At 45.7% G+C, this 24,683-nt stretch overlaps 1 protein-coding gene across 1 annotated transcript in view; it reads right to left on the reverse strand.

Moving 5' to 3' along the window:
* Positions 1 to 24,683, reverse strand: part of LOC138510837 (histone-lysine N-methyltransferase PRDM9-like) — a 639,242-nt gene that overhangs the window by 313,899 nt on the left and 300,660 nt on the right. The window contains exon 4 of the mRNA XM_069626517.1: positions 3,025 to 3,092. Within this exon, the coding sequence (XP_069482618.1) occupies positions 3,025 to 3,092 (68 nt within the window). The remainder of the gene's footprint in view (positions 1 to 3,024; positions 3,093 to 24,683) is intronic.

Genomic DNA, 24,683 nt, shown 5'->3' on the forward strand with positions numbered 1-24,683 from the left:
GGAGGCAGGGAGATTCTGGGCCCCGAGGCCGCCACCACTGGTGCAGCCTCCACAGGCTGGGCCAGGGCCGCCGCGACCGTTTCGATAGAGGGCTTGGTCGAATGGATCAAGGCCTTCACCACCTTAGGTGCGCTCACCGCCTTATCCTTGAGGGAGGGGGCACTGCCACGCTCCTCCTCTGCCTTAGAGCTCGACCGGGGCCTCTCCAGGAGCTTCGCCGGGTGCTCGGCCTTCCTCTTACCCGACCCAGAGCGTTGGCTCGTGGTTGATGGTGCCGGGGAGGGTGCGCCCTGCCTGGCGCCCGTAGAGCCCGACCGTTCGGCGCTCCCGGTGCCAGCGGACTCGCGGTGCTTGGCCTTATGTTGGGCCCCCGTCGCCGGGGCGCCCTCAAAGGTCTTAGAAGACCGCTCAGATTTCTTCTTCTTCTCGCCAGACGGGCTCTTACCCTCCAGCCAGCTGGCGAGACGTTGATGGCGGTCCTTCATGGTCCGTTCCGACATGTTGCCGCAAAACGCACAGTCCTTCTCCACGTGCGTCTTGTCCCCATGAAGGCAGTAAAGGCAGAAAGAGTGTTCGTCCTCCTTGAAGACGTTCTGCAGCTGGCATCCAGGGCAGGCCCTGAACAGCTTTCCGGGCGTCGAGCTTCCCTTCTCCTGGGCCATGTCCGAGACCGGGCCTGAGAAGCTTCTGGAGTCCTCCGAAGTGTAGCTCGACGAAATCTTCACCCTTGAGGGGCACAGATGAATCCGACACGGGTCCCCGTTGATCGGATGTAGGATCGGTGGAGCTTGAGGCTCTTTTGACCGAAAGAATCTAAGTTTTGTGGAAAAAGCGCGAAAAAATAGCACTAACGCTCGAGAGCAATAGCACGAGGATCCCAACACATGAACGTGCGGTAAAAATCTGAAGATGGCTGCCAGAGGCGGTGCTTAGGTAGAGGGCAGTCATTGGCTGTGGTCAGTATGACGCAGAGACCAGTGATTGGTTATTACTACGAAAGACAGATCAGAAACGAAACTGATACTGGTTTTTTCTTTACCGAGGATTCCCAGCCTGACGACGGGGAATATTCATGAGCATGTGAATCCATGCCAGACCCCATGCTGGAGAAACTTAGTTACAAAATTGGTGCCGCAGTGGTATTGGAAGTGGAGGAATGTTACCCCCACAGGTGTAGCGTAATGTCTGATCATGTAATACGAGTGGCAGCTGGATTGTGGCTTTAAAGTGGCAGTCTGCCATCTTGGATGTTTTGTCTGCGTGTGTCTGCGGACCGTATTGGAGTCGACACACAGTAAGTGTTTACCATGCTTAGTTGTGATGAGGATTTCTGATAGGTCTACATCTCATTCGACCTGAATTAGGGTGGGATGATTTGCTCCAAATGAAGTCACAGGTCTCCTGACACGGCACTTATAAAGTAAGTAGCCGTTTTAGCTGGCATGTGAATGCCTCCTTGCGCAGCAAAAGGGATCAAATGTCAGTGATAAGGGGATCCTACCCATACGAGCTTCAGAACCATCATATACTAGATTGGGGAAATCCCCTGCCACCTTGGTCATCCTACTAGACTATCCCAGAATAAGGTGAGACTCTTTGTCATGGTGACCTCTGCATCCTCTTCCTCCTTTCTGCAAAGACATTCACCTCTTGCAGGATCTGCTAATGCTTGTTTCCTTCAAACTATATCATGTACCCAGGAATGTAACGGGATGTAGCTCTGCCTGGCTCAATGGTGTTGTAAGGTTTTTTGCGCCTTTACTTTGTGAGATTTGATAGGATGCACCTATGTATCACTTGGCCTACCCATCAGTCAATACCACCGCCATTTAGCAAGAAGTACATGTTGATGCTATTTGTGTAGTTATTTAGGTGGTTTTGGGACTCCAAATGTAGCAAATCCCCATGCAGTTTTTGAAACATGCTATTTGACAAATATTGCATATGTTAAGTTGGGCCACTGTGCACCTGGTATGATACTGAAAATCTTACTGTATTTAAACCTAGGTGGTAATTGTGAATATCGCCTGTTTTACAGCTAATATCTGACTTGTAATGATGCCCATAGTTAAACCCATCCTAACCCCTTTTACTTAGAGAGTTCAATACAGTAAATCATATTTTAGTTGTAGATAAACACCCTAGTACTCATGACGCTTATCCCAACTCTTATCCTGTGAGCACTTCTTACCATGCTTACTGTGTTCACAATTACCTTTAAATGTTGCCCGACATGTCAGTCAACTGTACTGGCTGCCTGCGATACAAGCAAGCATGGCAGGCAGTGTGTACAATGGATCCCTATGGGGTCCGCCTGCTTTATGTTGGGGAAATCCAGCATTTGCACCAGTATGAAAATCCATGCTGGCGCAAATGCTGGGGCATTAGTATGGCGGAGAGGAAGGGAGATGGCAGAAACGCAAGTTGCGACCTACCACTCCTCTCTACCTCCTACAAATGATTGAAAATGAGCTGTGGCATGAATACAAGGCGTTAAAGCCTTACTCAAGGCTTTTACGCCTTGCATTTACGTTACAGCTCATTAGAACCTGAGGTCCTCACTGTCGTACTTCTCTACAATCAGCATACATCAACACAGAACAAAACAGCAAAGCAATCTTGCACTTCTTCCTCTACTTCTACTAACCTAACCCAATCAACTTTCTTGTAGTCCGAAGCGCCATGAGACCATGAAAATAGCAGAAGTGCAGTACATGTAACTAATTAAGCATGCTTCCAGTTCCAACTACTAGCCACACCCACACTGCTGCCTCCTCACAATGACCTATTCAATGGTTGCTGTGTACCAAATGATTTTAGTAACACGTTTTCTGAGATGGCACAAGCCAAAACATCGGTAGGTAGTACTAAAAGAAATGCATATTTCAACGGCTACTGCGTCCACTACGTTGTTTCCAATTAGTAATTTTGAACACCTTGTGTAAAAATAAAGACACACCTGGCATCAAAGCTAAAAATCATATGTACCAATGTGTAAGTAGGAAGGGGGGCAGTATCGGTTACCTCATCCAATTTGAAGTAGATTCATCCTTAGCATCAACGTACTCATAACAATTTCTTCCTTTAGTAATCTGTAAATTAAAAGAGAAAAACATATTGGATTGCGATGTTAGCTTTGTAGAAACTGTAGGACGTTGTATAGATCAACACATTAATAGGCAGGATATTGAAGAATGTATTTATACTGTATGCACGGATGCTAATTTGATTTTGAAAAAGAGTTATGAGACGTCTGTAAAATCAAGCAGCATGTCCAGGTATTATTCAAAATCAACAGCAACTACATAAAACATCAGTTACAAATAACCAATGTGGCAAATGTTGGCATATCCTATAATTTCTGCAATTCGATTTACCAGAAGAATGCATCCCCGGGAGGCAACTATGCTCCAGTGCTCAGATGATAACTCAGTATTGTGATATGGAAGTGAATAATCCTCACATGGGTGAATAGGCTGAACCTGTTCTGAAACATGCGTCAAATCCACTTTGTGGGCTTTATTATGTGTTTCAAAGGACACCAAATAGAAGACAGGAGTGTCCTGAAAACATTCCAGAGTTTCCATGATGGAAAATGGACTGAACAAGGCTGAGGTACAGAATAGAAAAACAACGACATACACAGAAGCTCACAAAATGACTGATAAACTAAGATTCATAAGGCATGCATACAAATGTAGCCCTGGTTTTTCTGGCCCAGGGCAAGGGCACACCTTCCTTACCCCAGGCCAGAGATAGAACCCAATGAAACCACCCAGCCCCCTAGAACAGCTGGATACGAAAAGGGTGCTAAGCAATCTGCAGTAAATCCACGCAAAAAATGGAGGTCTAGGGACTACACAAATGGCCAATTATACTGCCCTATCACCACTTGTGGCTTTGGCGAACTGCGACTTCACGGTGAATCTAAAGAAGTTGGCCACTGTGATCCCCACTAGTGGTCTGGCTACTACCAAAAGACACAAAAATACATTTGGTTGTATTTGAAAATTGGTTATGTCCTGACAAAGGCCGCGATTGGTAGGGACTACAGTTAATGTTGAAGAGACGGCCGAAACACACTGTCTCCACTTTCCAAGAAGCAATGACGACATTGCAAACAAATGGCAGGTCATAACATATATAAAAAGTACTAGCAAGGTTTGAAAGGTCTCTGAATGAACCAGGGGTTTGTTTACACCTTACATACATATTTCGGATCTATGTTGAATACAGGTCTCATGCTGGAAATTTTGTCTTTTGTGTCTGAAAATGAAAATAGATTCAAAGGGATGTTACAGAAATATGTTGAAACGTCTAAATGTTGTCTGTAAAATATGTACATAAGAATGTTTTTAACTTTTGATATATGAATACAAATTATATGTTGGGTAAATAACTACAAGTCTGTTGGTAGAAATATATTGAAGTGGTTTTCGTGTGACATGAAGGTCTTGATCATTTCGTTCTGTATATGTTGATATAATGAGGGGTAGGTGCATCCTCTATCTGATGGCTCTTTTGAGCACAATACTCTTTCTCGCAGCGGCCCTGTGCCCTGGGGGGTACTGCATTCACTGCTGTTCCTGCATACTCTAATTTTCTTTAGGCAGCTTCGCCATGGCAACAGGGAGATTGCTGCAGTCACTACCACACTCCAGCACCTTGGAGATCTGGGCCCATCTCCTGCATACTCTGCAGCACAAGGGGTGGGCCCGGCTCAAGGCCCATTCCTCTTCACCCAGGCCAGAATGATACAGTGGCCCGGGACTTAGCCACGTCACCGCCCTGCCCGGCTTGCACTAGACTGGACATTCTTTGTTCAAGCTGCTCTCCCTCTTCTTTTCACCAGGCCGCTTCAGCATACATGTCCCGGGAAGGCTTCTCTTATGATCTCATCTATTCTGGCCGTGGAGCAGACACGCATCAGGCACGGTCGCATTGCTTGGTCCGGGCTGTTCTGCACATGTGGCCCGGGCTGAGCACCTCTGACCTCCCTGCCGATCTAAACATGTGTTTCAGGGTTTTTGTTGTTTGGCCCCAGTACAAACCAACTGCTTCCCATGCCCTGTGAGTTCCGTGTGCTTCAAAAGAGCTAATGGGAGGCAGCACCTGACTGATTTGCATATGGCTGGACCCCTTTTGCAATGGCGCAGACGGGATAAAAAACAGTGGTGTGGAAGGTTGCCCAGAGTATTGCCAGTGGTTCAGATTAATTCAAATCCTTGCACCCATCACTTTTTTGGTTTCAGTTTGTCTCCCTATGTGAGAGAAGGTATGCCCAGACATGGGTCCCTTAATCGCTGCGCCAGAACTAAGCTGCACCTCACTTATGGGGCTCAACAAGGCCAAAACATGTCTGGGGTTGCTTGTGTTTTCATGCAGAGGGGACATGGCCTAGCAGTTTGGGCAGGACTGCTCCCATTGGTGGCAGCACCTGAAAGATTTGCATATTGCTGACCCCTTTTGCAATGGAGCAGATGGCTAAGAAACTGTGGTGTCGAAGGATGCCCATTGCAGTGCCAGTGGTTCAGCGTTATTCAAAACCTTCCACCCAGCACTTTTTTGGCTTCCTTCACCTTGCTCTGACTCTTCCAGACCGTATTTCCAATGTTTTTTCACACCTCAAAGTTCTCTACCCTGCCCAGTCCACTCCTGGGTAAGGGAGGCTGTAGGATATTTTGGCCCAAGACAAAAGGAAATGCATTGAGCCACGTTGGACCTAAAAAGTGCTGAACTTTGGAAACACACTTCTGTCTGAAATGAGGAAATCAACAAGTTAACAGTGAAACTCTCTGGCCTAAACCATTCAAATGTAGATCATAGAGAGAAGGGTACATTGATGTCATGATGAGAAATATTATAAAAGGCTTCACATGAAAAGTAAATGCAACAGATTGAAATGGCAGTATTTTATTTCAGATGCAACATCAAAAAGGCCTTGTGTCCCCAAGGAAATGCAACCTTCACAAATATACAAGTGTGTGTTGCTAGAGGCATGACCTGAGAAGGGCCCAGTTTCTATTCAGAATGCTTAAGTGACCAGGAAATAATTTTATTGGGGCCTGTTCTGAGATAAGCAAAATGATCACCCATTAGCCTTGAGAGAACGGCTAATGACTTTACCTCAGGCTAAAACAAACAATGGTGTCGCACAGCCTGGATTATATGTTTCAAGAGAACTGAAACCCCGGACAAGAAATGAAACCTAGGGCGTTGTTTGATGGTCAGAATCACATGTATGCAATTATGTGGCCATTGGTTTATATAAGGACTCACGTTGTGCCCATTAACTTTAGAACCATGATACTTATTGAAATGGGACATGTATCATTTTAAAGCTTATCCCAGTGTTGTTTTGTTGCCACCACTTCCATCTACTGTAGAGAGAAAGATACTAGCTTGCCAACAGACATGCTTTAGAGTGGGCAACTACACTAGATAGAGTATAGACCTGGCACTGCTTGATAGCTGAGACAGCGACATACTGGAAGGAAACTCTACCTTTGCTATTTATAAATTACAAAAGCTTTAGATTGTGTTGTAAGGGAGATACTGTGGGACAAAGTTGGTGTATCCCCTAGACCGTCTTTATTTCCATAAAAATCTGACCTTGGTGATGAGTTACAATCCAAAATGTGTTTTTAACTCCCCACAAAACAGCGATTTGAGGATGTGATAACTTAATAAAGTCGATTTCTGGGTAGAAAAGTGTCATGATGCCTACCCTCGGGCATCCGGATCGAGTCCATCAGCCCCGGGAGCAGGCATCCAGATACTAATTAAAACCCCAACAGCCCCAGCTGGGGGCTGTTTGGATTCAGTCCTGGCGCCTTAGGCGCCAGGCTCATCATAGAAATCAGTCCTGGCGCCATAGGCGCCAGGCTCATAGACTTTATTTACCTTATGCAGACCATGCTGTAAATGAGTCCAAGCCAACGTGAGGCCTGGATGGGACTATTTCATTACAGGGACTATTTTTTACTCGGGTGTGGTTCTGGGGAACTTCTTACCTGGGACTACTTTGCAGGCTATTTAAACCACACCCAAACAGCAGCTCATGCTTTGTGTTATTCTGCATCCAGCAGCGTAACGCTCACCATGTCTGCAAGTCAGCATCCAGTCTTCTGCCACGCCCGCCTCGAATCCGGAGCTCCTAGACAAAAGGAAAAGAAAGGAGAAGAGGTTAGATCACTGACATTATTTGATTCCTTACCTGATTCCGGACCCAGCACATCTCTGAGCCTGGAAAGGACATTATTTCAGCACGCGTCGCTTTGCCAGCAGCAGCACCGCGTTATACTCACCAGTCCACCGCATCTTTCAACTCGGCGCTGCCTCCATCATTTTCTTCGTCGAAACCCAGCATCTGGGGGAAAACAAAAGGAATAACAAGGTGAGCCGAGAAAACCGACAAAGACAATCTCTTTGCCACCATAGGCTTACCTGCTTTACCACCGGAGGTATTATCCTTTAATTCGCCGCATCTTCCTATGCCGCTCCTATAAAGGGAGAGAAAACAGCAAGTTTAACTCATGCAACTTTTACCGGACAGTGTTTGGTAATACAGACTCTTACCTGAACGCCATCAGCTGCCTCCAGGCAATATTCTTTTGGACCCAGCTGGAACCTAACGCGGGAATGGAACAAGAGTGAACATCGGACATATTGAACTCTTTGAACTTTATAGACACTGGAGTCAATATTCCTCCGGAACTCCTCCAGTACCTTCAAACCAGTGAAGTAACTGGTATCTACGCGCCCCTGCATGCCATGCAGGATGGAGAGCTCATCATTTAAAAACATAAGGTGAGGTTACCAAGAGGGGATATCGGAGGTGATTAGTGGGGAGAACGAGAACAGTTGGGGGGCCATCACTAAAGTTCACGGGTGGCTAAATCCCTTTCTCCACTTGCAGGAGAATACTTCTACGAGTCCAGCAGACAAGATTAGGCGGGCCAGTCCAGACTGTCATCTCTTCACTACGCATCACGTTGGTGGAGACCGCAGCTGTCCGGGTCCGATCGACACCCCTGTGGGAACCAGGTGAGCGTAACAAAAAGTTAATGTTTATAGCTATTATAATTTTTGTATAAACTGTGAAACATTGCTGTTTGCACCTGCAATCTCCTGCCGAGAGAGGAGTCATCTTAATATGTCAACCACACACGTTTTCACCACCTAGAACCTTTTTAGTGCAAATCTTACATGTAACAAAATGTTAATGCTAGTAGGTGTGTTCATCCTTAGACTCCATGGGCCTATCCATAGAGAGGGTCTGGACCTTGGGGGTGGAGAGGACCGTAAGAGTCCAATAAAATTCAGGGCTAATAAGTTACCACCTCCTGCTTTAAATATTTCAGAGGTGTGGCACAAGCCAGAGAGGGGAGACTTGCCTAAAAATCATCTGGGTGACTACTGAAAGAGGGTTGCAGAATGTAACCTTGCCAGGGAGAACAGCCTAAAATCATCTAGGCGAATACTGAAAGAGGGCTGCAGAATTTCCCCTTGCCAGAGAACTGCCTAAAAATAATCTGGGTGAATGACTGAAAAATTGCTGCAGGATTAACCTGGCCTAAGAAACAGCAAATGGGAAAGGCTAAAAGCTGGCCGAGCTCTATGACCAAGAAGAGCCTAAGAGGTGGGAGATGACAGAACCTGGAGAGGCTGTTTGACCAGACCCCTGTGTTCCTCTGAGCATGTAGCCTTGATGCCTTTACTGAGCACCAACAACTGAGGTTTTCAATGTAAGTAGCTTTTCTAACAGAACCGAGTGTGGGGATTTGTTTGACTTGACACTATCCCCATAGTTAATGGGTGGAGGGTATGGAAGTAAACCCTTAGTATATTTTGATAAACAATAATTCAATAAATTCCCCTATTGCCAAATAACACAGGGGATTTTGTTAACATTCTAAATTAATAAAATTAATTCCCAGTATGGATAAAAACTATAGTCTGTTAATGTAATTGGGTACAACTATTGTCCTTGTCAACCCCAGACTTCTGTAAAGGGAGAGGGATGTCCTTGTCCAAAAATGAAATTCCTAACTGCCACCATTCCTCAGATTTGGTCTTTCAGCAGAGGGGTGCTGAATGTAACTGAAGCTTTGGGTTTGGTGCTTGGTAAGAGAAGTGCTTGGCTAAATGAAGCAAAGTGTAATTCCCAATTGAAAAATACACACTCTCTCCTGAGAGTGACAAAGTGACCCTGATAGAGGAGAGTTTTTTTATTGCTTCAGGGTGAAGAAGGAAGAAGGGTTCTATTAACCTAAAATAGTATCAAAGGTCTGTTGTGCTTTCAAACATGCTAACATTTTTAAGTGTGCAGGGAAATTAAACATACAAGTGCTGCATCTGTGAAATTGCTTTTAAAAATAGAAATATTTAGCATATGATTTAAATCTAAACCTTATCAAGGAATGCTAATGCTCATGATCTTGAAATGTTCCAAGGTATTGTTTAATTTTGACATAAAGGGGTTTGTGGTACAGGAGGTTTTAACTGTTTATTAGACCTGTGTGCCATGTTCATGAGACCCAAAAGTGAAATCCCCAAAAGTGAGTTTTTGTATTGAAGCTTTATTTTGTGCCCCAGAGAAGGTGGCATGTGTTATTGTTTGGTGCAATATTCATTGAACCTATTTAATAAATTGGAAAATGCAAATAATTGCTCCACACATACATAAACAAAAAATAAATTGTTAACGTAGGTATAAATTCCAAAGGCACCCATATAAATTGGTCTGTGGAAAAAATTAAGATCATTAACGATGTTCTATGGCAGAATAGAAGTGATATGCAACATGACTTGGCTAGAGTAGACTGGGATCTTACTCAATTGGTACACATTTATTCTAAGCCATTTGGAATTACGATTCGCTGTGAAATGGTCTTCAACAGTACTCAAAAAAATAAAATCAGACAACCATATGACGTTATGATCGCAGATAAGAAGAAGGCCTACTGAAGAGAAAAAAAATCTTGTTAAAAACAACACTGAAATTAGCTTTGAGGATAAGTTGTCAACAATACGCAATTTAGCAACTAGATATAAAAACTAGTTTTAGCATGGGTGGAGTTTTTGGAAGGCGGGACTCCCTCACTCCTGCGCACTTCTTATTTGGTTGTTTACTATGTCAGACCTGCAACCTGAGTCCTGGTTTGTCAAGGGACCAACTCCGGGGTTCCTTGATTATTTAGAAGATTTGTGAGGTTTGACAAACTGTGGACCTGTAAGGCGCTGGTAGGATTAGATGAGCCAGTTGGTATCAGCTTTAGGGATACGTGCCATGAAGGATGGACTCAGGATGTTTTTTAGTGTTCTGGCTTTAGTATAGGTAAGAGTGGGTTTGTCTGGGATCCATGCCTTTATGTCTTCATCAATTGGTAAGATATACCAATGTCTTTTTAGGATTTTCTGTACTCGACGGCTATCACTGCAGAATTGGGTAATGTATCGTATTGGGCTGTCCTTTGTTGCCTCTTTGCTGGTGTGTACCTTAGGGGTCAGGAACGTGCTGCGTTCTCTATTGTTAGCCATGGTTATAGCTGCTTGAATTTATTGCTCCGGATATCCTCTCTCAAGGAAACGTTTGCTGAGTGTTGTACATTCCTTTCCAAATGCTGGCAGGTCACTACAGTTTCTTTTGGCTCGGAGAAATTCACCCTTGGGGATGTTGTTGATTACAGATTTTTTGTGGCAGCTTAATGCATGCAGGACTGAGTTGACTTCCGTGGGTTTTCTGTAGGTCGAGGTCATGAGTCTTGTACCAGCTGGTGTAATGGTAATGTCCAGAAAATCAATGTTTTCCTTGCTTGAAGAGCCTGTTAATTCAATGCCAAAATAGTTTTTGTTCAAGTAGAGTTTGAATGATTCAAGTTCTTCATTTGTTCCCCGCCAGATCATCAGGATAACATCAATATATCGCATCCAAGTGTGGATCAGTTTGTTAAAGTCATGGTTAGTAAAGGCGCGTCGGCTGTGTAACGTATCAACATGTCAAAACTGTCACCTATGCCTCCAATGATGTTTCTCATTGGTGCTGACTAACTAAGGAATAAAACAACCTCATGTTTGACAAATAAACTTGACTCATCCATTACCTGAGTAAGCTGCCTAACAGCAACCACCGGACCATCTAATCCTACCAGCGCCTTACAGGTCCACAGTTTGTCAAACCCCACAAATCTTCTAGATATAAAAACTGGCATAAACAGCACAAATCCTGTATCAATATTTCATATTGGCTATTATTATTTGGGTGGTTGAGATCATATGATAGCAAAGCTTTCTGGTCGAATTTTAACAACTATAAGAAGGATATTTCACCGGTCGAATTGAATCCTGTGTCAGAAAACAAATGGATGGTTTATACTGAGGACATACATTTTGACCCTGATGATATGGACACCCAAATAAAGAATGACGACATTAATACTAGTATGGCCAATTTTGATATAGATGAGGAACTTCTATGTAACATCATAACAAGATTGAACATTTCTCGCGCCCCAGGACCCGATGGAATACATAATATTGCATTAAAGGCTTAACCACAACTTTGGGCCCGTATATTGGTCCTGCTTTATAAACGCATAGAAAAAACGGGTTATATACCGCATAATTGGAGCAAAGCAATTTTGGTCCCTATTTTTAAGAACGACGACAGGCTAAATCCACAAAACTATAGATTTTTATTTATGATGGATACTAGATAAAAGATCTTTGCTTGTATACTCTTGCAGAAACTATGTAGGTGGGCTAATGAAAAATAAATATTTAGTCCTTTTCAGACAGGATTTAGAAAAAAATATAACACTATTACTTATATATCTGTTGTACAATACCTAATGGCGGAGACAGAGAATACAAGCAGGTCCTACCTTTATTGCTGTTGTGTGGACTTTACAAATGCTTTTGATCTTATGCCCCAAGCACTCCTTTGGGAAAAACGTACCATATGTGGTATTGAAAAGAATTTTCTGTATCATATATAGCTGTTGTACACCAATACATTGATTCCAATATATTTCAACATCGCAGGTCACTGTACAAAATATCAAGATACTAACAGCAGCCTTAAGCAAGGATGTGTGCTAGGACCTATTTTGTATAATTTATTTACAGCATATATGAGGTTAATGTTCCGACAAATTAATAATTTTCCACCCAGGATCATTGGTGTACAGATACCGTGGCTCTCCTATGCCGATGATATTATAATGTTTGATGGTACGCAAAATGGCCTCCAACAGACTATAAACTCTCTGGTGGAATACGCGAAGGCAAACACGATGGTTATTAATATAACCAAAACAACAATACTGCGATTGAGTAAAAAAAATACGGTCTGCTCTTGTTAAAGGGAAAAAGCACTGGTAATCCATACAAAAATTGTTTTATTGTAGACTAAAGAAGACTGCAGAAACATTTATAATCCATTTAAACCTTGCTTCGAATGTGTTAACATCAGATCCTAACAAAGTTAAAATAAAAAAGAAAGCAAGAAGCTGGGATCTGTCAAACAATGTTGATAAACTTCCTGGTAAATCCCAATATTATGATTTGTCTTGACAGTGTTTCAGTAGTCATTTATCTACTACTTACTTAACGAAGCTTTGCCCTACTCACCTCAAACGCTTTGTCTTGTATATGCGCTTGAATGTGCTGCAAACCATGGAGTTTGTCGGCGCTTGGTCAAAAATCCCTTATACGTAAAGACTTTGTCGCTTATGTCATATTGAGGTTGAAACCTGCCGCCACCTGCTTACAAGTTGCAAGACTATGGAATCTTTTTAAATATGTGGATATGTCAACCGTATCACTAATCTAGAAAACTGTTCAGGTGACCAATTTTGGTCTAATCTGTTTGGTGCAACATCATTGATTGTAGTGGCAGCAGCATATAACATATGGAGGGAGGTACTGAAGAAGGTTGGAAAGCATTAATAAGAAGCAGTGTCTACGTAAAGACTTTGTCGCTTATGTCATATTGAGGTTGAAACCTGCCGCCACCTGCTTACAAGTTGCAAGACTATGGAATCTTTTTAAATATGTGGATATGTCAACCGTATCACTAATCTAGAAAACTGTTCAGGTGACCAATTTTGGTCTAATCTGTTTGGTGCAACATCATTGATTGTAGTGGCAGCAGCATATAACATATGGAGGGAGGTAGTGAAGAAGGTTGGAAAGCATTAATAAGAAGCAGTGTCTAATTCTTATTCTTATATTCTAATCCATTTTTAATTGATTATTGTGTTATTGTTTTTTTTTGTTGGTAACTATATATGTTTTTTGTTTTTATGTGCTTAAAGTTTTGTATGGAACTAAATGCACAATAAGTAACATCCACTTGATGAAATCCATAGCAACGCGAACAGGCAACCTTGTGGTTTTCGGGACATTTTGTACACACAGCTATTTTTGCCTCGAAACACTGTATATGTTGTGACAAACTGGAAGTGGTGGTAGCCTATCCAGGCACTATATAAGGGATTGCAGTGAGAAAGGAAGACAGAGCCCCTGTCTGCCTGCCATGCAGAACATGCTTTCACTAAACCTCATTCTCCTCTACTCTTGGTGTCGTGGTCATTTATTGTGCTAGTGTGAGTGAGTGCAGAGGCCTGGCACCCGGGGTAAGTACTGAACCTAAGATAGGGAGGAAAAGCCCTCCTGACATTTGGGGATGGAATCTGGGATCTGCTGAAGAACACTCAGGCTGCTTTTGAATTGCATATGTTCTTGCTGGCAAGATGAATTTCTGCTTGGTAATTCCGTGACCACCACTTTTCCGGCACTGCAAAACTACAAGTTTGCTGGAGGGGGTTACCTGATTTACCTCAAGCCAAGAGCTGGTGGTAAATAAGGACCCCACTGGCAAAACAATTACAAGTTACTCACTGTAGTGACTAACATACTCCTAGTCCATAATCCCCTTTCCTCCAGCTCTGAAATCTCTCCATTGGCTCCCAGTGGATGCAAGGATTACATTCAAAACCCTCTGCATTGTCCACAAGGCTTTCTGGGGCCAGGGTCCAAAATACCTTCAGCTATCCCTCCGCAAATACCTCCCCTCTTGAGTTCTTTGCTCCTCTACCTCTAACTCCCTCAGGGTCAGTCGTTTTTCAAAGAAACAAGCTGGGGGTAAATCTCAAGGCTGGCGCCTCCCTCTGGAACAGCCTCCCTGCCACTCTGAAACTTGAGGAGAACCATCTCCGGTTCTGGAAGCACCTCAAGACCTTCCTCTTTGCTTCTGGCTACACCCATCCTCTCCCCTGCTGATCTGTTCTCTCTCAGCACTGTGTACCTGGCCACCCTCTGTCCCCCAGGCCCAGGTACCTGCTCACCCTGCCACCCTCCCGCACTGCCTCCAGGCTACCCCTTGCACTGGGGTCTGAATCTGTACCCTTACAGTCCCCCTTCTTTTTCTTCCTGCACTTATCAGACCTACCCTGTCTGCTGCCTTAAACCCAGCACTTGCCACTTGCTGGATGCACTACCACTGTTTGTTGCTTTATTCTTTCACCTTTGCTCCGCACTTTCCAGTTCTCCCCCCTTCCATGCACTTTTCCCCTCTCCCTCTCCGATGCACGTTCTCAATTTCACTGGGCCTAGTAAGATCGTTTTGTTCTCCCCTGTTCCCCTCCCTTGCCTTGTCGCACTCTGAAACACTTGTGTACGAGCGCGATAGAAATAAAATATCATATCATATCATATATGTGCATCCCTCGCTACGGACGGGAAAAGTTACCTTTTTCACCAGAAAAAATTGTCTTCCCATTTAAAGTTAGATGAGGCTGGGGTGCGGCCCCGGGAGCATGCGCTCCATTGACTCTGCCCACCGGCGCCACTCCTCAGTCCCCTTTGACGGGTCGGCTTTGTTAAAATGCCTAATGACACAGGTTTTTTAAGGGGGACGTATAAAGGAAAGGGGACTATGGACTAGGAGTATGTTAATCACTATGATGAGTAACTTATAATTACTCCTACATCCCTTCCCCTTTCCTCCATACTGTATGGGCGATTACAACAGAATGACGCCCTGGGGAGGAGAGTTGCCCCTCTAAGAAAACAGGTTTCTTAAAACTGCCTGGTCAAATGCTGCATCTGATTTGGCGCTGACGTCCAAGCAATAGTTCTTGCAAAAGGCTGATGGACAAGCCCAAGTAGCCGCCCTGCTGATTTTTGCATGGGCATGCATGTTTGCTGGGAAGGTCATGTGCTGCCCCTCATAAGCTTATTTGATGGCCGTAAGCATCGACCTTGCGGTAGACGCTTTGAATGCTTGGCTGCCTGGCGTTGACCGCCCCAAAAGTGACAAACAGGGTATCCGAGTAACGGAAGGTCTTAGTCCAGTCTAGGTAGACTCTCAGGGCACATCTAACATCAAGACAGTGCAACACCTACTTTTCATCATACTTCAGATTTGGGAAGACGGTTGGAAGTACTATCTCCTTGTTAAGGTGAAAGGATGACACAACCTTTGGGAGGAATGAAGGGTGCGTCCCAAGCACAATCTTGTCCTGGTGGAATGTCTTATATGGCCCTGATTCCACCAGGGCCTGGATCTCAATAATCCTGTGCGCTGAGATGAGGCTGACCCGAAGCGCTGTCTTGATGGTAACAAGTCTGATGTCCACTGATGCCATGGGTTGAAAAGGCTTATGGGCTAGGGCGGCCAGCACCACGTTGAGGTCGCAGACAGGGTGTGGTAGCTGGACTGGAGGATAAAATCTGGTCAGGCCTGCTAGGGGTTTTTTTGACCACCGGATTGGAGAAGGAGAAAAGGGTATCTCTGGAGTTTCTATAAGCCCCAATGGCTGCCAGACAAGTACGCAAGGTGTCAACTTGGACACCTGAATGACCTAAGTGTGCTGAAAAAGGTGCTGAAAAAGACAACACATTGACCCTCATTACAAGTTTGCCGGTCCGGAATCCGTTGTTACCGTGATGGCGGTGACACTGGTTCCGCGACCGCATGTATGCGGAAGTAAGTTATGATTGCGACTTGGTGGGCGCGCCTCAGCCCAGCGCGGAACCGGTGCCACTGCCATCATGGTAACACCCACAGAGATGGATGCACCGGGCCAAACGGCAGCAGTACATCCCTATCCGCCACGGCCATGCCGGTATCAGCGGATGCAGAAATACTGGTGCCGCTAATACCAAGATCGTGAAAACCGGAAAGAGCAGAGGCTATTACATAATTCACAATCCACCTCAATCCTCCAGAACCACAAGGCCCACAGCACCTGTGACTGCTCAATATCCTTCAGGGAGATGACATCTAGGGTCCCAGCCACCCGCCAGCGGAAACCCTGCTTCAGTGAGGCAGACCTCACTGTGCTCGTAGAGCACATTGTGGAGAATGCAGAGGTACTATTCAGTGCAGATCAGAGGCGCAGCACGCAGCAGAGGAGGAAGGGGATATGGGATGAGGTTGCCAGGAAGTGCATAGCTGTGGGTGTGACAGAGCGGACAGTGAAGGACTGCCACAAGCGATGGGACGACCTGCGGCTACGGGTCAGGAACCTGCTGTCTGCACACAGACAGCAGAGCTGTGCCACAGGAGGGGAACCACATTCCCCACTGAAGCTGCAACCATGGGAGGAGAGGTGCAGCAGCATTTGGATCAGACAGGGATTGAGGGTGTAGGTGAAGCTGAAGCTGGAGCAGACACACCTGGCGAGGCTGGTAAGTACACAGAGTGCAAATAAATTAATGTGAATGAAGAAAGAACTGCACCGCCCCCCCACGTCCCCAGCCAGGGACACAGAGGCACACAGCACAATCCCCATCAACCCCACCACACCCAGCACCCCCATGCCCCCCCAGCCAGGGACACAGAGGCACACAGCACAATCCTCACACCCATACCCCCCTCCCCCCAGCCAGGTACACAGAGACACATAGCACCATCCTGATAAACCCCACCACACCCAGCACCCCATGTACCCCCCCCAGCCAGGGACACAGAGGCACATAGCACAAACCACATCAACCCCACCACACCCAGCACCCCCTTGCCCCCCCAGCCAGGGACACTGAGGCACATAGCACAATCCCCATCAACCCCACCAAACCCATCACCCCTATGCCCCCCAGTCAGGGACACAGAGGCACATAGAACAATCCCCATCAACCCCACCACACCCAGCACCCCCATGCCCCCCAGCCAGGGACACAGAGGCACATAGCACAATCCCCATCAACCCCACCACAACCAGCAGCCCCAAGTGACAACACCACTTGGACAGCCAGACGGCGGGCAACTGAGTGCAACCCCTGATGCACACACCTGAGTGCAGCACCCATCAATGTATGTACTTGCAACTAGATGAAGCATGAGGAGTGTGTTGCATGTGACTGCCCCATACACCACTAATGGCATGCCTTACAATCCCCCACAGGAACTTCATCCGACAGTGACAGGGCTGAACAGTCGACGTCAAGGGGGACTGCATGTGGTCGTCGGCCGAGACAACGGCAGCAAGCAACTGCCAGCACCTCCGGCAGCCATGCATCGCTTACGGTGCACCACACTATGGACACCACCTGCAAACCAGCATGCTCCACCGCTAAATCTCCCTGGAGTCACTACAAGTGGGCCTACAAATGCTGCTGCAGCAACAAGCACTGAGGAGTCTGATAGCCTGGGAAGTGCAGATGGATATCAGGCCGCTGAGGCACCAGGAACTGTGGATGAGGGGGGCAATACCACACCTGAGCAGCTGGCTACATTCAGCCCAATGGGAATGCACAGTCCGATGCGCTCTCCCACACCATCCCTCCAGGAACTCACCGCTCGGCTGCAGCGCATCGAAGAGCGCCAAGACACATTGGCGCAATTCATAGAGCAAGTGCTCCAGGAGGCAAGGCTCCAACGGGAGGAGGCCCGTCTGCACCGTGAAAGCAATGTCACCACTGTGAGGTGCCTTTTGCGCGCAATAGGGCATTTTGCGACCACCAACACGGTGTTGTCGAGAAGGGTCATGAAGGGCAACAACATACAATCAAACATTGCAGAGACAATGTCGCTGGCCCTGCAGGCCATCGTAGGCCGTCTGCCCCCACCAAACCCTGCTTTGGCCTCCGCCAGAAGCACTCCCACCAGCTCTGTGGCCAGCAGCCCTAGGAGGAGGTCGTCACAGCTGGCTGAAGCAACTGGGAAGGACAACCATTGGCCCAAGCGTTGCAAAAAATAGGTTTTACGTCATGGCACAGGAGTCACACAAGTTGGGATGGGGACCATGTCGGTGGGTGTGTACGTTGGGGAGTTCCTTAGTGGGGTTTGTCAGTTGGGGCCAGGTCGGTGGGTGGGTAAGTTGGGGAGGTGGTCCTTAGTGGAGTTTGCCAGTTGGGGCCTGGTCGGTAGGTGGGTACGTTGGGGAGGTGGGGGTGGTACTTAGTGGAGTTTGTCAGTTGGGGCCTGGTCGGTGGGTGGGTACGTTGGGGAGGTGGGTGGGAACGTGTGGTCTTTATTCCAATTACGTACCAGTTTGTTATGTTAATTTCTGAATACACTGTTGTGCAAATGGAAATGATGAGTGGACAATCTCATTTCGTGTGTGCTGAAATCATGTACTCAAGTGCTACAAAATGAAGTGCTAAATGTGCATACATGTGAAGTCCATCAGAAAATATTGTGTATGAGTGCTCTCCGTGCATGTAGTCCATCAATGGCACCCCGGCCTGGTTGTACACCCATCCCATCATCATCATCTTTTTTTCATTTTTTTTTTATTTTAATATGTTTTGGTTTACATGTTTAAACCTTTCATCTATCGTTACTGACACAAGCGGTATCTTCTAAGTGCAAGTAAGTTCTTTCAGTTTTCTTTCAGAACCATATTTAAAAAATGAAAAATGGTAAAGATTTCCTTTTTTGTGCCCCCTTAAAGGAATTTTGCCCATCTATCTTCTGGTTCAAGTTGCGTTGTTGTAGTCATATACATGTCTATAATTAAAGTCTTTCTTTCAGTCAACGCGGGACAGACTATTACGATGTGTTTCAATGTTTCTGGTTCAATTTCTTGTTTACAAAAACGGCAGTGTGCCATATCCATAGGCAACAGTTTCCTCTTTGTCATCAGATCTCTGGTGGGTAAAAGGGTCAGTCGGAACCGCAAGAATGTATCTCTGATTTGCATGGAGGGGAATCTTTGTAGATAAACTGGAAGGCAGTTTGTTGAGTGAGTGTCAAATTTACATTCCATATTTAGTCTGTATTTTCCTTTCTGTTTGATCGTTTCGATCCAGTAATTCTGCCAAATTTTCCTTTTTGCTTTTTCTGGGCATTGACATAGCATTTCTATTGAGATGTTAGCTGTGGATCTGATGTTGTCCATATGAATTTTCCATGCCTTCAGGGCAGATGCTTGAGAAGAAGGTTCTTTTTCTTGTAGTATTTGTAAAGCAGAAATAGTTGAATCTGTGAGAATTTTGCTCTAGAGATCTAATTTTCTCCATATATTGAGTGATTTGAGAGATTGAAGAGCAAGTGTCATGACCCGGCGAAATTGCCCCTTCTGGACCTCATGGTCATTGTCACGAAGGGCTTGTACTCCTTGTTCCTCCCAACATGGCCGTACCAAGCTCTGTGCTAAGCACCAGCCTTCACGTCGTGGCACGTACTATAAATTGGTCACGCCCCTGCGGGTCTGCGCGTCTCAACGCTATCTTCGGTAGTGACCCGACGTGTGTTTACTCTCTACATTAGTTTCCTTTGATCCTCTTACTTCCTTCCTTGCCTTTTAACCTGTTCCTGGATTTCCCCCCTACTTACTCGTTCATCGCTATCCTGGATACCCTGGAACCACGAACTTCCCGGAACTCTGAACGCGTCCTGCAACCTGACGAGGCTTGGGCAAGCCTATTCAAGACCCGAACCATCCACAGGAAGAGTCCTGCGGCCGAACAAGGGAGATCCCGTCACAGGTGAGACGGGAGATTTACGACAGTTTGAGACGCCAAACGATCAATACGGATTCTACCATGGAGAATGCTATTCAGGACCTGATGCGCGGAATGCAAGAACTTTCCACAGAGATGCAGAATTTAAAAGCCGAGAATGCGGCGCTAAGACAGCTTGTCTTGTCACGTGACTCCGCGAACAAGGACAGCGTATTATTGGGAGGAGTGGTTGATAAATACGACGGTTCAACAAAGACCTTACGTGGATTCCTGGATTCTTGTTTGGTACATTTTACCTTCAAGCCCTACTATTTCTCAACTCCTAGGGCTAAGGTGGGCTTCATAATATCACATCTTTCCGGTAATGCCCTTACATGGGCCACACCTTTACTCAGTTCAGGGGATGCTCTCCTGGATGATTATGAAGGGTTCATCGCGGAACTCAAGACCATGTTCGAACGACCAGAGCTGGTCCACGGTGCTCAAGAGAAGTTACTTGACTTCCAACAAGGATCCCAAGACATGTTGACCTATGTTACCAGATTCAAACAGCTAGCCAATGAGGCGGACTGGCCCCTGGAAGCCAGTTTTACCTTGTTTCGCAGAGGTCTAAATGAAGAGATTAAGGACGAGTTAGCCAGGGTGGCACGTCCTAGTTCATTCCAGGCCCTCCTGGACTTGCCTATGCAAATAGACTTCGGAATCCAAGAAAAAAAGGCCAAAAAGAAAAAGAATAAAGTCTCAATTCAAAGAAACTCCCCAGAGAATACTACAAGGACAGAATCTGCCAAGAATCCGAGCACTGATTCTGAACACATGCAACTTGGAGCCTTTCGTGGACCAATTAACCCGCAGGAAAGATTAAGAAGGATACACACAGGCTTATGCATGTATTGTGCCTCAGATAAACATCTAGTTAAAGAGTGTCCTCTGGCTCCTCCCCGACGCTCGGGAAACACCAGCTCCCGATCCTAAATGGAGCAAGGTTTCGGGAGAGCGATGTTTGCTCCACATCAATTCCATCCTTGAACTCTCCTGGACAAAACAAATTGGTGATATTACAGGCCTTTTTATCGCCATCCAAGAACAAGGTCTACCCCATACTGGCCTTGGTGGATTGCGGAGCAATGGGAGTCTTCATTGATCAAGATTGGGTCACAAGTCATAACATTCCATATGAAGCAAGAAGTTTTTCACAGCCAGTGGAAGCAATTGACGGAAGACCTCTTTCCTCAGGACCCATAAATCTGCAAACAAGGGAGATCCATCTTTCCATAAATCATCATCAAGAAAGTATTGTGTTTGACATTGTAAAATCAGCCCATTACCCCTTGATTCTGGGCATGCCCTGGTTACAAAGGCACAATCCATATATTAACTGGACGGCCGGATCCTTATTCCTGGGCTCGGAGTTCTGTATGAACCATTGTTTAAACCTGGATACCTCAGTCACAGCTCCTATAAGTCTACCAAGGTGTCCAGAGACACCACTCATGGTTTCCAATATTGTACAAGTTCCAGAGATCTATCAAGGGTATGCTGATGTATTCTCTACTGCCATTGTTCAAGCCTTACCTCCACATAGACCCGAAGACTGTGCCATAGATACTGAACCCTCAGCAGTGATTCCCTTTGGCAGGATGTTTATCCTTTCAGAACCCGAAAAGGGAGCCCTCCAGGAATACCTAGACACTAATCTTGAGAACGGCCTCATAAGACCTTCAAAATCACCAGCTGGTGCTTCATTGTTCTTCGTTCCAAAAAAGGATACCAAAGAGCTTAGACCTTGCCTGGACTATCGGGGCCTAAATCAATACACACTGAAAGACAGCTACCCACTACCCCTGATCTCGGATATCCTTGAAGCTGTGAGAGGTGCAGTGATATTCACGAAAATGGATCTCCGAGGTGCTTACCATTTGATCCGTACCCAGGAAGGAGACGAATGGAAAACAGCCTTTAGAACACCCTTTGGTCACTTTGAATACCTAGTCATGCCCTTTGGTCTGACTAATGTTCCCGCAGTCTTCCAGCGTTTTATGGATAGGGTGTTCTCTGACATGTTTTTTCTCAATGTTATCGTCTACTTGGATGACATATTGATCTTCTCCAAGGACTCCTTGAAACATGAAGAACATGTAAAAGCAGTACTTCAACGTCTCCGTGAAAATCAACTCTTAGCCAAACCAGAAAAATATTTGTTTCATGTTACATCAGTTCACTATCTGAGATTTGTCCTTAGTTCAGAAGGAATTAGTATTGGCCCTTCAAAGGTGAAGGGCATACTGGCTTGGCCCGCCCCAACATCTGTTAAGCAAATACAATCCTTCCTGGGGCTTTTCAACTTCTACCGGAAATTCATTCCCACCTTTTCCGAGATTGTTCAACCCATTGTTAATCTCCTGAAGAAAGACGTTCCATTTAACTGGTCTATACCACAAGACAAGGCATTCCAACGCTTGAAAGAAGAATTCACTCAGGCCCCCATCCTGGCCCAACCTGACATAAATCGTCTTTTTCTAGTGGAAACTGATGCCTCCAATTACGCCATAGGAGCAGTTTTAAAACAAGAATCCGATGATAAGTTGGAACATCCCATTGCTTATCTCTCACGGACCCTGACCGTCAGCGAGACTCACTATTCAGTTCTGGAGAAGGAGTTATTGGCTATTCGTCATGCCTTCTCTGAATGGAGACATCTTCTCCTGGGTGCTAAATATCCAGTTCAAGTCCGTACTGATCATCGAAATCTTCAGGTCCTACAATCCATGGAGTGCAGGAACAGTAGACAAGCTCGATGCGCCTACTTCTTTGCTCAATATCAATTTCAAATTTCACATGTTCCTGGATCGCAAAACTTGATTGCTGATGCCCTTTCTCGGCGTCCCGACTACGTTCCCTTGGAGGGTAAGATCTATCCTAAAATGTTTCCACCCACAATCTTTGTAGCTCAAGCGATCAATCTCCTGGAAGAAATCAGAGTACAGACTCAATTATCTGAACTCTGGAAGGACATATCGAAGAAAAATCCCTGGCGTCTAACAATCAAGGAAGGATATTTATTCAAGAACAATTCAGTGGTCATTCCGACAAAAGAACTTCAACAGAAGGTAATGAATCTATGCCATGATACTCTTCACTCCGGCCATCGAGGAGTAACCAACACCTTCCGTCTTATACAAAGACAGTTCTGGTGGCCAAGGATGAAGTCCAGTGTAGTTCAATACATCAAGACCTGTGCTATTTGTAGTCAGAACACATACGATAATCAGAGGCCGGCGGGTCTGCTTCTACAACCTACGTTGCCAACCAGACCCTGGGAAGTTATTGCCACTGACTTCATTGTTGAACTACCACCTTCCCGAGGATATACAACCATCATGGTAACCATTGACTTGTTCACTCATCTAGCTCATTTTACACCATTGTATAAACTACCATCTTCCTCAGAACTTGCTGGAATTTTCCTGGAACATATTTTTCGTCTTCATGGCCTTCCTTCCAAGATTATTTCGGATCGGGGACCTCAGTATATTTCACAATTCTGGAAACATCTCTGTCGTTTTCTAGGAATCCAACGTGCCCTTTCTTCAGACTATCATCCACAAACCAATGGGGCAACGGAACGAGTAAATCAAACCCTGGAACAATATCTTTGTTGTTTTGCCACCAAGGTTCAAGACGATTGGTCTCTCCGTATACCTTTAGCCAAATTCTCCTACAATATCTCAGATCATTCAGCTCTCAAGATCAGCCCTTTCTATTGCAGTCAAGGTTATCACCCGTCTGTTTTACCATCAGTTCTTCCAGAATCTACTCCGGTACCTACCCTTGACTCTTGGATTCAGACGCTGATCGACTTACAAAGAGAGGCCAAGGATCAGTTAGAACAGGCCCAGACTCGAACCAAAAGATATGCAGACTCTAAGAGAAGACCATCACCTTCTTATTCAGTTGGCGATCAAGTCTGGTTAGCCTCGAAAATGTTACCTCGACATCTACGACCAAACAAATTAGCTCCTCGCTATTATGGTCCATTTTCTATAAAGGAGATCATCAAGCCTGTCTCCTTCCGACTTAAGCTCCCGGAACCCTGGAAGAAGATACAACCAGTCTTCCATACTTCCCTGTTGAAACCCTACGTTAGTTCTACTCGAAAACCCTTCAAACCCACACCTGTTGTTGTGGACGACCAGTTGGAATATGAGGTGTCCAGGATATGTGATTCCAGGTATAGGAGGGGTCGACTACAATATCTGGTCGAGTGGAAAGGCTACCCCCCTAGCGAGAGAACATGGGAACCAGTTTCTAATTTAAAGACCCCTCGTTTGCTCAGAAGATTCCATCTTATTCACCCAGGCAAGCCTGGAGAAACCAGTCTTCGGTGGGGGCATGCTGTCATGACCCGGCGAAATTGCCCCTTCTGGACCTCATGGTCATTGTCACAAAGGGCTTGTACTCCTTGTTCCTCCCAACATGGCCGTACCAAGCTCTGTGCTACGCACTAGCCTTCATGTCGTGGCACGTACTATAAATTGGACACGCCCCTGCGGGTCCGCGCTTCTCAATGCTATCTTCGGTAGTGACCCGACGTGTTTACTCTCTACATTAGTTTCCTTTGATCCTCTTACTTCCTTCCTTGCCTTTTAACCTGTTCCTGGATCCCCCCCCCTACTTACTCGTTCATCGCTATCCTGGATACCCTGGAACCACAAACTTTCCGGAACTCTGAACGCGTCCTGCAACCTGACGAGGCTCGGGCGAGC

This window comes from Ambystoma mexicanum, chromosome 6p, assembly GCF_040938575.1.
Source record: "Ambystoma mexicanum isolate Mex_15411 chromosome 6p, UKY_AmexF1_1, whole genome shotgun sequence".
Lineage (NCBI taxonomy): Eukaryota > Metazoa > Chordata > Amphibia > Caudata > Ambystomatidae > Ambystoma > Ambystoma mexicanum.